The sequence below is a fragment of the Myotis yumanensis genome, unplaced genomic scaffold, assembly GCF_028538775.1.
Source record: "Myotis yumanensis isolate MYYU_CA2020_CCGP unplaced genomic scaffold, mMyoYum1.0.hap1 SCAF_2, whole genome shotgun sequence".
Lineage (NCBI taxonomy): Eukaryota > Metazoa > Chordata > Mammalia > Chiroptera > Vespertilionidae > Myotis > Myotis yumanensis.
In genome coordinates this window covers 96,760,954-96,773,935 of record NW_027223753.1, presented here as the reverse complement: position 1 = coordinate 96,773,935, position 12,982 = coordinate 96,760,954, and the positions used below count along the sequence as shown (strand labels likewise).

Genomic DNA, 12,982 nt, shown 5'->3' with positions numbered 1-12,982 from the left:
CGCTCTTGTGCTGAAATGACTCAAAACTTTACAACTGATTGCCAACAGCTCATTGGGAAAGTCTACAACAGAGGTTGACCAGAACAGAAAACTTACACTGGTTTCTCCAGGCTTGCAGTCTAGAACTCCTTTAAGTGATTGCAGAGAATGCACAATGCACTGTTCAAACTGATATGGCTAAAGGAAAAAACACACACACATGTATCTTAAAATTCAAAGCAATCACTGGTTATTAAGACATTTAAAAGAAGTGAGTATGGACAAAAATTCTCAAATTTTCAGATTTATAGAAGGGAACAGAAACACAAACTGACAAATAACCTAGTCATCGAGATTTAGCTTTGCTATGTTTTGCACTTTATATTTAAAAACAGGTGAATCTTGAAATTCTAAAGTTCATCAACTTCAATAAAAACAGAATTCAGGTTTAACTAAAATTTTTCTTAAAAATTCTACTCTTCTGAGATGCAAATGATAAAAAGCAGATATAATGCCTCTATATTTTAAATCCTGCTTACAGGGTACAGTCTGAATGAGCTCCATCTCTTAGATCAGTGATGGCGAACCTTTTGAGCTTGGCGTGTCAGCATTTTGAAAAACCCTAACTTAACTCTGGTGCCATGTCACATATAGAAATTTTTTGATATTTGCAACCATAGTAAAACAAAGACTTATATTTTTGATATTTATTTTATATATTTAAATGCCATTTAACAAAGAAAAATCAACCAAAAAAATGAGTTCGCGTGTCACCTCTGACACGCGTGTCATAGGTTCGCCATCACTGTCTTAGATCTTCCACATCTCTGGTATTGTTCAAGAAAATTTAATGTTAATAATGATCTGGAAGAGGCCAAGATCTTTAACTTAAAAAGCCATTATTGTCATTTTCTACATACATTATATCAGAAAATGAAACTTGAAAAATGCACAACAAATGGTATTCAAGAAAAATTTGAATGAATCCTAACATCTTAGCTTCTAATTGCATTTAAGGTTTTACTTTGTGCTAGGCATTTTCCAGGTGATAGGAATATAAAAGACAGCCAGAGTTCTCAGTAAATGCATATTCTAGGGAGACACTAACCATAAAAGTAAGAATCAACAAAACTCTTACTTTTTGCTAAAACAAGTCAAAAGTACATAAGTAAGACAAGTGCAATCCCAAACTAATTGTCATGAAGTAAATAAGTAGAACTAAGAGGAAAATGGTGATGGAGGGGGATCTGTTCTAAATAGGATGGCTAAAGAAGGCCCCTATGAGACAGTGAATACATTTCAGCTGAGGATTGAAGAACAAGAGGAACCAGCCTCTAAAAAGAAAAAGGAAGGAGGATGTGAGTTGGGGAGGAGGACAATATGTGCCTAGGCCACCTGGCGGGGCTGAGGAGCCATGGTATATCACAACCACTGAGCATGAGCTTGGAGGGCAAGAGATGAAGCTAAGGTCCAGATTTCATCCAGTGGTGTGGAACTGTGCAAGGCTCAAAGACCAATTAAATCAGCTCTGTGCAAAAATCAGCAGTCGGAACCTCTCCTCAACAGACATTTCAATCGTTAAAAGAGTTTTGGGGGAAAAGAAGAAAGAGACACCTGTATGTGTGTGTGTGTGTGTATATAGTGTATGTGTATGGGGGAGGGGGGGGAGACAAGCTTATTTTCTTATAAAAAGGAACCCAGACTTAATGAAAGCTAAAATAGTGCCTTTAATGCATTTTAATACTACATTTGGCAACTGCCAGAGGGTACCATAAAATACTTAAAAAGTAGAAATACCAAAAAAAAAAATAGCTAGTGAAGTTTATAGGATGAAATAACAACTGTACAGAGTATTTAAAGAGTCAAAATGTTTATTAGATACCTGATTTTATCCATTCAATGTACAGAACTCAAAAGGAATGAAAATCTAAAATGTTAAAATAGTAATAGAATTAAATTCAACATTCAACTGTGGATAAATGTTGAAGTTCACATGTGTGGTTGAGATTTCTTGTATTAAAATATGAACTAGGGGGGGGGGAAGGATACTTATGTAATACCCTTTGTAATACTTTAAGAGGAAAATAAAAAAAAAAATAAAAAAAAAATAAAAAAAATAAAAAAAAAAAAAAAATAAAGTAAAAAAAAAAAAAAATAAAAATAAAAATAAAATATGAACTAGGTTTTCTTATTTTTATTTTATATCTATACTAGAGGCCCGGTGCACAAATTCATGCACCAGTGGGGTCCCTTGGCCTGGCCTGTGGGATGGGGCCGAAACCAGTTCTCCGACATCCCTGAAGGGTCCCGGATTGTGAGAAGATGCAGGCTAGGGTGAGGTACCCAATCGATGCATGACTGGGGCCATGGAGGTTGGTCAGCCAGGGAGGGACCGTGGGAGGGCTCCAGGGGTGTCCGGCCTGTCTCGCTTAGTCCCGATCGGCCAGACCCCAGCAGCAAGCTAGCCTACCAGTTGGATTCCCCTGGTGGTCAGTGCGCATCATAGCAAGTGGTTGAACAGCCTTAGCATTCATTAGCATATTACGCTTTGATTGGTTGAAAAAACGACTGGCTACTTAATATATTAGGATTTTATATATAGGATAAATACAATAAATGGATAGAGAATACCAAAGATCCCAATAAGTAGTTTCACTTCAATGGAAAGTAAATGATAAACATCTGCTATTTTTTTTTTTTCTAAAAGGACATAGTACTATCTCTGTGTCAGTGAATTACCAATTCAGCTGACCAAAAGGAATTACCACAAATTATTACAGTTCTTGCTGGGCCGGTGTGGCTCAGGAGTTGAGCTTTGACCCAAGAACTGAGAGGTCACAAGTTTGATTCCTGGTCAGGGCACATGACCAGGTTGCAGACTCAAACCCCAGTAGGGGTGTGCAGAAGGCAGTCGATCAATGTTTCTCTCCCATCGATGTTTCTATCTATCCTTCTCCTTTCCCCTCACTCTAAAATCAATTAAAATATATTTTAAAAAATAATTTTAGTTCTTCTGGAAAAAGAAAATTATCAGAATTATCCACATTTTAAAAGGGCAGAAAATATTTTCAACAGGAAAAAAAAACAAACGGATGCTTTCAAACAGGCTACTTCAGAACACTTACGTGAAGTTCAAATTGAAAAAAATACTTGAGCTGAAAGAATAGTCATAATGAAGCAAAGCTTAATGTTCATTCCTTTAAGGAACATTTTCCCATCCCAGTCACAGGGAAAGAAAAACATAATCTCATTTCAAACAAACAAGACTGGTATTACAGAAATGTTAATGAAATATAAATTACAGGCATATAATTTAAGTCACTGTTAAGTATAAGAGTTTTAGGTAGTTATGGAAAAAATACTCAAAGCTGGAACCTAGACTTTATTCTAAGCACTGATTCACTTTCTCTCTTAAGTGAGGTCCATGCTGAATAGTTAAAACTGTGCTCAGCTTCATTAAGTCTATCATGTTGGTATGTTTCTTCAACATCTGACTAGAAGGACTGGCTGACCCCACGAGTGTAACTTCCTATGGGTCATTCACCTACAGGTTGTGGTGGGTTTAGTTTTTTGGCTTGTGTGTGTGTGAGATCAAACATGAAGTTAGTTATAAGAGGTTATGGTTTCTTACTATTATACTTAAAATTTAAGTTGACTACAAACAATTTTTATAGTAACCATTTCAAAGCATTTTCAAAGAGGCTTATCTACTCAAACAATCTTAGATGTGGCAGCCATCAGGTAAGCACACACTGGGACCCCAGGTGTGACAGCTATCAGGTAAGCACATTCTGGGCTGTGTGTGCAAGAAACAGTAACCTAAAGAAGGACATACAGCTAATACCTGTTTTATTGCTAAGTTTTGTTTTATTTATGGGAACTTTAAAAAATGTAAGCAGATGCTCATTTTCTCAAATTAAATATATATATTATTTTCTTTTCCACAAAACTTATCTGTAACACAAATCAAAAACCAAGCATCAAAGGTAACTTTCTGTCTAATCTGTCTTGGCTTATTTCATCTGCAGTAAGTTTTTCAGTGTATGACAGTCTAATGATCCACTTTAGCCTATATTTCAGATTTTCTGTGATAATTAAGCAGGATAGGGTTCTATGAAGTAGCTCTGAAAATATTAAGGCATAACATAAACTGAAGATACTATTCTATTATAGTGGTCTCAGTATTATAGTTATGAATTTATAAATGAAACTCCTTTATATGTGTAGAAAGCTTTGTTCTACAGTGTCCCATTTAATCTTAACTAGCAACACTGTGAAAAAGTGCTCTGCTTCTTTAACTAGGGCAGAGGTTAAGTGGCTTCTTTAAGACTACAAAGCTATGATATAGCAGAATTCAGGACTGAACTAGACTAGGATTCTAGATCCATTGCAGTACCTGTTCCACTACACCAGTGCTGTCCCACAGAAGTAATAATTTGAGCCAGAAACACAAGCCATGTATACAATTTCAGATTTTCCAGTAACCATATTAAGAGAACTAAAAGAAAAAAACAATTTTAATATAATTTATGTAATGAAATATATCAAAATACTATTTCAGCATGTAATAAATATAAAAAGTTGAGATATTTTACATTCTTTCTTTTTGTACTCAGTCCAAGTCTAAGAGCTTTAGTTAGTTAAGTTAAAAATACTCAAAGCTGGAACCTTTGAGGGTATTTTCAAATCTGATGTGTATTTTACATGAGCCACGTTTCAAGTGGCTGCCATACTGGATGGTGCAAGGTCTGCCCATACCTCTTTCCTCTTTTTGTATTTAAATACAAATCATTATGAAAAATAGAATAAACCAAATGAATCAAAATAGATCTTTATAAAAAATAATTCCTTTAAAATATAATCACAATGGAATTATTTAAAATAATAAGTTCCCTTAATTTCAACCATGATTTAATTTACAAAAATGTGGAAGCACTGCTGTTCTAAATCACATTGTTACATACAAAGGAAGGTGTACTGTAGATATTTTTATTAACTTAAGAAGGAACCTTGGCCTTTGGAGAAACAGAGGAATAATTTCAACTTGTCAAAAATTCTTCAACTCTCAAAGGAATATTGTCAATAAGAAGTGCAGAAATTCGAGGAAATATAATATTTCATGGGATTATTGCTTCTCAACAACCTGACTAAAAAAAATCATGGGGATATAATGTACAGCACTGGAAATACAGTCAATAACATTGTAATAACTTTGTGGAAAAAATGGTGATAACAGAGGAGGGGGGAGACACCTGACATGATAAATGATGAAAACTATTTTCAAAGGTACTTTGAAAACCTAAAAGTCCCATATGTAAAGACGATGATCCTTCTGAATGAAGATCACAGCTACCTGGCATGTGTATGCATCTGGAGAACTTCGACGTTGTTGTTTTGGCTCAGAAGTCAGCAACAGCATTTTTTTTATCCTGCTTTTATGAAAAATTCAAATTGCTGGGTAACTTAGAATTAAGCATAATCTATTAAAAGTGCAATGCAAGCAAAAATAGTAAGTGATACAATAAAAAATGGTTATTCTAAAAAATCTACTTTTTATTAATTTTTAAATATGTGAGGTTCAGCAAAAATGACTCTGAGAAGAAAACCTTAAGAAATTTATACTTCTCTTTCCAGAAACTATTTGGAATTGTAATACAGAAAGTGCATGCTCCATATTAATATAATAAATCATTTATTTTGAATATAATATACACTAATGAGTCATCATTTAAAATAATTTAAACTTACTAGAGAAGTCAACCCTTCATTATCGACAATCCAGTCTTCCTTTTCAGCTAATTTCTTTATTTCTATAGGGAGAACACACACACACAAGTACTTTTTATTGTGGTTATTTCATTGAACTTTATAGAGATAAAAATCTATGGGTAATGGTTTTTAATTGTTTTTTACAGGTTTGTAAAAAATTGGTGAAAGTAGGTACAGAATATAATTCTGGTTAACTCAAGGATTTAAATGTGTATTATTCACTGGATTTTTCTAATAAAACATTAATGTGAGGAAAATTTTTGACTACATAACCCAATTTGGAGAATGCGAGGCTAGGTTTAATAATAACTTTAGATAATCTATTATTTATTCAGCACTCTTGATAATCTTAAATATGTACAAAATAACTATGTAATATTTCCCCCCTAAAATTTCTAATAAACAATTTAGATTCTGTTTTAATCCTTTACATTCCTGACAATGGCAGTCTTATTCTCACTTGGCTAAAGGAATGCCTTTACCATTGCGTCTGTTTAGGTCCCTGAGAGGAGGAGGTGATGAATTAAGAGGACACTATTCAGTTTCTCACCTGATTCCATTCCCTTTCTGTTTATTGAGTGCATTAGTACGAATTCTGTACTGATAGAAATTAATGATGGTAGTCCTGATGATAGATAGTAATGGTTTAGGTCATTTATAACATTTTTGAAATTTTTAAAAAATATTTAATACCGCCGAAACCGGTTTGGCTCAGTGGATAGAGCGTCGGCCTGCGGACTGAAAGGTCCCGGGTTCGATTCCGGTCAAGGGCATGTACGTTGGTTGTGGGCACACCCCCAGTAGGAGATGTGCAGGAGGCAGCTGGTCGATGTTTCTCTCTCATCGATGTTTCTAACTCTCTATCCCTCTCTCTTCCATTCTGTAAAAAAAAATCAATAAAATATATTTAAAAAAAAAAATATTTAATACCAAAAGAGTAGCTCTGAGACAGCAGGGGGATGAGGGCATGTGCTGGGTGGTGGGAGTGGCTGGGAAGAGGTCAATGGGGGAAAAAGGAGACTTATGTAATACTTTAAACAATAAAGAACTTTAAAAAAAAGAGTAGCTTTATAAAGATAATCTTAATTGTTTTTTTATAATAGTAGGTAAAATCCTCCAAATTCTAGAAAGCGTAAAGAAAATGATCATCACTTATAATTTCTATTTCCTGAAGAACCACTGTTAACAGTCTTTCTTCTGATTTTACATTGATATTTCTAAATTAAACCTTTAAAATACATATCTATATTTTTAATATGGCATAATACTTTATATACATTTTATATTTTACTTTTTCTACTTAGTATTTGCCTTTTAAAAATAAGGATCTTTTTATGTACGTAAAAATTTTTCAAGTATAATCATCTTTATTTCTGCATGGCTTGGTATCTCAAGTTTTTGAAAAATTACTTTTGAAAGAATTCTATTGAGCAGCATTTTTTAAACAGATGGTCTAAAATATTCAAATTTTCATAAAAGTAATTTCTTGTTTCAAGGATTTGGAAGCTAGAAAGAGGGAGATATTCAGGTAACCATTGTCTAGTAAATGTCACCAATTTTTCTTAACATACCTTCCGCTGTGTGTTGCAATGTGACCATTACACAACGTACTCGGAGATCCAAAATGAGATCCTGGATAGTCTGTAACATGTCATTAGGAATTTCAAGGGCAGTCAGTGATTCATAAGTAAGCCTGTAAAATCAACACAACAAAAAAAAAGTGAGTGAGTGGAGTGCAATCACAAAGCAGTCCCTTGTCATCATTTTGGTCATCCTATAATGAATGATTCATCATGGAGCTTAAAAGCTACAATATTATGTTGAAAATAAAGTAAAAGTAAGACCATAAGAGGGATTATAACAGTAACACTAAATTAAACAATAAAGGATGCATATCAAATGTAAGACCAGGAAGGTTTAAGAGACTGCTAGATGACACATGGGAAACAGTGGATGCGAAAGACACAAAGTAAAATTCTTCGTAGAATGTATTAAAAATCATATCACATCATGAGTTATTTTTTTAACAGTAAAAAAGATGTATCCTTTTCAGGAAAATGTGTCCATATTTACCTTATGGTCTGTATGACATGAGCAAGCCATTGTCCAGAGAGCTCAGACTTCACCTCCCAGCCTCCATACTGCCTCACTCCACCCTCTGGGATGCTAAGTGGGAGTAGTGCTCCACGGATCAGCTTCACAAGACTCTGCATTACTTCCTGAATCATTTTCTAAACAATAATAAATAAATCGAAGGATTCTGCTTGAGTGATGATGAATATCTTGAACATAAAGTCTTCTACTATGATTGAAAAAAACCTTACCTTGTGAAAAAGTCTACATACTCACCCTTAACTTACCTTAAAATCATTTTGTCTTTGCCTGACATTCTTTAATCTTTCAATCTGGCCTGACTTCTCAGCAGTCTTGAAATTAAAAAAAACAAACTTTTATTTTTAGAAATAATTTACAAAAATAAGAAATGCTCTAGGGGTTGTATAAAAAAAAGTATGAAATCTTAATATAATAAAACCCTAATATGCAAATCGACCGAAATATGGCAGAACAACTGGTCACTATGACACACACTGACCACCAGGGGACAGACACTCAACGCAGCAGCTGACCCCTGGTGGTCAGTGCACTCCCACAGAGGGAGCACAGCTCAGCCAGAAGCTGGGCTCACAGCTGGTGAACGCAGCGACCACAATGGCGGTGGCAGGAGCCTCTCCAGCCACTGTGGCAGGCGGACATCCCCCATGGTGTCCTGGACTGTGAGAGGGCACGGGCCGGGCTGAGGGAGCCGCCCCTCAGTGCACGAATGTCGTGCACTGGGCCTCTAGTATGATTATTTGTTTAAAAGGAATGTATAAGAAATAATCTAAATTTCTGATTAAAGAGTAACTATTCAGAAAGCCATTTTTATTACAAAAAGAAGTTTTTCATCTTCCTAAAACATTTAAGTACAATTCCCATAAATGAACCTAAGTATTAACTGACACTACCTTTTTTATAGAAAAATTTCATGTCATTCTGACCAGCACACTCCATGGTTGAGCACCTACCTATGAATCAGGTTACAGTTTGATTCCCGGTGAGGGCACATGCCCAGGGTTGCGGGCTCGATCCCCAGTGGAAGGCATGCAGGAGGCAGCCAATTGATGATTCTCTCTCATCTTTGATGTTTCTCTCTCTTTCTCCCTCTCCCTTCCTCTACTAAATTAATAAAAATATATTTAAAAAATGTATATGCCTAAACCTAAAAGTATCATACTTATGATAACATTTTCTAAATCATTTCTCACTGACTAGGGTGGAAATAAAAGAAAGAGTAAACTCTGGATTAATATCTAGTAATCTCAGGACATCCATTCCATTCCCTTGACAAATATTTATGAAGTATTATATCTGACATTTTATTTTTTTAAAAATTACAAAGCATTGCTCTTCTTCAGAGGTTTTACAGTTTACCTTAGTAGAAAATCTATTCTAAAATTAATTTTTTACCTGTTTACTAAGAGCCATTATTTTGTCTCATATTTCTTTTCTCCTTAATGTGTAGATGACCACATTGCATTGATTCAAGAGAAATCTATTCAATTGGATTTCAGTTAACTTTTCATTACCAAAGTTTCTAATAACTAAATATTATTATATAAAATGCCTTAGAAGGGCAGGCATTGGAAACTTTCCAAATGAAGAAGTAGTAACAAAATGGTATAATGTAAAAGAAAATTCTCATATCTCATTAACATATGCAAAAGTTATCCTTTAAAGTTAAAGGATATTGGTTATGTATTATTGGTTAAAGACAAGTCAAAGTACTTTCATGCTAAGAATAATTGCATTACAAATGATTATATTGACTTGAACTTAATTTTAAAACATAAGTAATGTTATATATATTTTATATATAAGCGAGAAACATAGTGTATACAGTTGGTTTATATAATGAACATTACCAACATGAATACATGAAAGAAGAGTAAGGACTGCAAATTTTTTCAACAAAAATATCAGACATACTTGATAAAAAGTGGTCAATATACACAGATATACAACTCTCTAAACTCTGATTTACACTTAATTTAAAATTGTATATTAAAATATGCAGCCTTTATCATTTTTCTTTGTAGAAATGCACTTTTGCTTTGAAATAACTGAACTTTAGTTTTTGAGAAAAACTAAACCCCAAATTTATTTACTTCAGTAATAATTCAATAAACAAATTCCTAAGGTCATTGTCAAACAACACTCAAAATTTTTTGTATACTGAGATTTAACTCAGAAATTGATGTTTTTTCCCCTTATTTTTAAAAAATATATTTTATTGATTTTTTACAGAGAGGAAAGGAGAGGGATAGAGAGTCAGAAACATTGATGCGAGAGAAACATTGATCAGCTGCCTCCCGCACGCCCCCCACTGGGGATGTGCCGGCAACCAAGGTACATGCCCTTGACTGGAATTGAACCTGGAACCCTTCAGTCCGCAGGCCAACGCTCTATCCACTGAGCCAAACAAATCAGGGCTTGTCCCTTTATTGTTAAGGCAAATGAGATGTAACTGAAGTACCCTATAGCTACAGTGAGAAGTGACTGGAGGGATAGAGGTAGGAGCATGAGCAGCTAGAAGAGTGCTGTGCTAACCCAGGGAAGCAATGACAGTGTCTTAGGCTAAAGGAGGTGCACAAAGGATCCCTGTGGATAGCTTAGTTACAGGCTTCTGAGGCAGAAGTGACTGAACCCAGTCATTCCACTGAGTGTTTCAGTGAGAAAGGAGAGATATAAAGAGTGACTTCCATCTGAGTCATGACTACTCAGGTAAGTCCAAATGGCCCTGTTGTCTGTTAGCCTACTTTCTGTTTCTGTCAGTGTGATGCTCTGATTCAAAACAATACTTGGTGAAAGAGTGGCCCAGGTGTGGAAAAGCAGACACATGGTCCCTGCTTGCTGAGCTGATAAAAGAATTATTCTCTAAATGCTGAGTTTTTATCAGGTTTTGGTTTTAAGCACTTATTCTTTTTCCTTTATACTCTCTCACTAATTTATTCTCATAGCTTCAAATATCATTTCTATATAATGCCTTCCTATTTTGGGCTCTGCACCAAACTCCAATGTGTGTGTGGGAGGGAGATATAAGAGGTTCCCCACACCAACAAACAATTCTCCAGATCCCAGCTGTGTGTCCTATAATTCAATTCAATTCTGACCCTACCTGGAGTCAGATTCCACAGTTAACAGTTCAGTTCTGAGGCAGAGCTGCCTCAAACTGATTGTCAAACTGCAGTGGGAAGACCAGGGAGGGTTGGGGGGCAGGAGGGAGGGGAGTAAGAGATCAACCGAAGGACTTGTATGCATGCATATAAGCATAACTAATGGACATAAGACACTGGGGGGTAAGGGAGGGCAGGGGATTGTCAAGGGCGGGGGGAAAAAAAGGACACATATGTAATACCCTTTGTAATACTTTTAGCAAAAAAATAAAAAAAAAAACAGTTCAGTTCTATAAGACTTACCCTCTCCCCAACACACACACACACACACACACACACACACACACACAGAACTTCAGATGCCAATCATAAGCCCAAGTTGTCAACTGACTGGAACTGACTGGGTACAGACTAGAGGTTCCTACTAACCCCTCCTTGGTTCCAATAATTTGTTAGGATGTCTCAGAGAACTCAGATAAATGTGATACTTATTAGATAACCAGTTACTATAAAAGAATATAACTCAGGAACAGACAGATGAAAATGATGCACAGGGCAAGGTATGGAGAAAGGATGCAGAGCTTCCATGCCCTCTCTGAGCAGGCCACACTCCCAGAATCTCCATGTGTTCACCAACCTGAAGCTCTCTGAACCCTTCCTTTTGGGGTTTTATGAAAGCTCTGTTGATCACTGGCCACAGGTGATTAAGCTCAGTCTCCACCTACTTAGGAGGTTTGGGGTGAAAGTTCCAACCGTCTAATCACATGGTTGGTGTCTGGGCAATGAGTACCTCATCCTTAAGTGGGGACCTAAGCCACCTCAATAACATAACAAAAGATACCTTTATTAATCCTCACTTCAGAAATTCCAAGGGTTTTAAGAGCTCTGTGCCAGGATGAAGACCAAATAGATATTTATTATAAACTAGTGGCCTGATGCATGAAATTCGTGCAAGAGTAGGCCTTCCTTCCCCCAGCTGCCAGCACCGGCTTCCCTCTGGCATCCGGGACCCAGGCTTCCCTCGCAGCCCCGGCTTCGTCTGGAAGGACATCTGGTCTAATTAGCATATTATGCTTTTATCACTATAGACTAGAGGCCCGGTGCACAAAACTTTGTGCACTCAGGGGGGAAGGGGGTCCCTCAGCCCATCCTGTGCCCTCTCCCAATCTGGGACCCCTCGGGAGATAACGACCTGCTGGCTTAGGCCTTCTCCCGGGTGGCAGAGGGCAGGCCCAATCCCTAGGTGCAGCCCCAGGTCAGGCTCAGAGCAGGGCCGATTGGGGAGTTGGGGCGCCGCCCTCTGTCACACTCAAGGCAGGGTCGATAGGGAAGTTGCGGCGCCACCCCCTGCCACGCACAGAGCAGGGCCGATCAGGGGGTTGGGGCGCTGCCCCCTGTCACACACAGAGCAGGGACCATCAGGGGGGTTGGGGCGCTGCCCCCTGTCACACACAGAGCAGGGACCATCAGGGGTTTGGGGAGCTCCCCCTTGTCATGCACAGAGCAGGGCTGATCAGGGGGTTGGGGAGCTGCCCCCTGTCACACACAGAGCAGGGCCAATCAGGGGGTTGAGGAGCTCCCCCCTGTCACGCACAGAGTAGGGCCAATAGGGGAGCTGGGGCACCGCCCCCTGTCACATACAGAGCAGGGCCCGTGGGGGGGGGGGGGGGCGGGTAGTTGAGGCACCACACCCTGTCACACTCAGGGCAGGGCCGATGGGGAGGTATGGCTCTACCCCGTCTCATATAGAGCAGGGCCTGTGGGGGGGTTGGGGTGCCACCACTGTCACACACAGAGCCGCAGGGCAATCGGGGTTGGGGCGCTGCCCTCTATCACCCACAGAGCAGGGCTGATCAGGGGGTTGGGGCACTGCCCCCATCACACACAGAGCCGCAGGGCAATCAGGGGGTTGGGGTGCTGCCCTCTATCACCCACAGAGCAGGGCCGATCAGGGGGTTGGGGCGCTGCCCCCTGTCACACACAGAGCCGCAGGGCAATCAGGGCGTTTGGGCGCTGCCCCC

General features: G+C 38.0%; 1 protein-coding gene across 4 annotated transcripts in view; it reads right to left on the bottom strand.

Moving 5' to 3' along the window:
* The window catches only part of EXOC2 (exocyst complex component 2), a 274,269-nt gene that overhangs the window by 80,847 nt on the left and 180,440 nt on the right, over positions 1–12,982 (bottom strand). For all 4 annotated transcript variants that reach the window (XR_011470289.1, XM_070405830.1, XM_070405831.1 and 1 more), the window contains exons 14-18: positions 8,109–8,174; positions 7,822–7,979; positions 7,320–7,441; positions 5,728–5,789; positions 97–177 (exon numbers count right to left, since the gene is read on the bottom strand). Coding sequence is in view for 3 of the 4 variants with exons in the window: in XM_070405830.1 (XP_070261931.1) it covers positions 97–177; positions 5,728–5,789; positions 7,320–7,441; positions 7,822–7,979; positions 8,109–8,174 (489 nt within the window). In the remaining variant the exon portion in view is untranslated. The remainder of the gene's footprint in view (positions 1–96; positions 178–5,727; positions 5,790–7,319; positions 7,442–7,821; positions 7,980–8,108; positions 8,175–12,982) is intronic.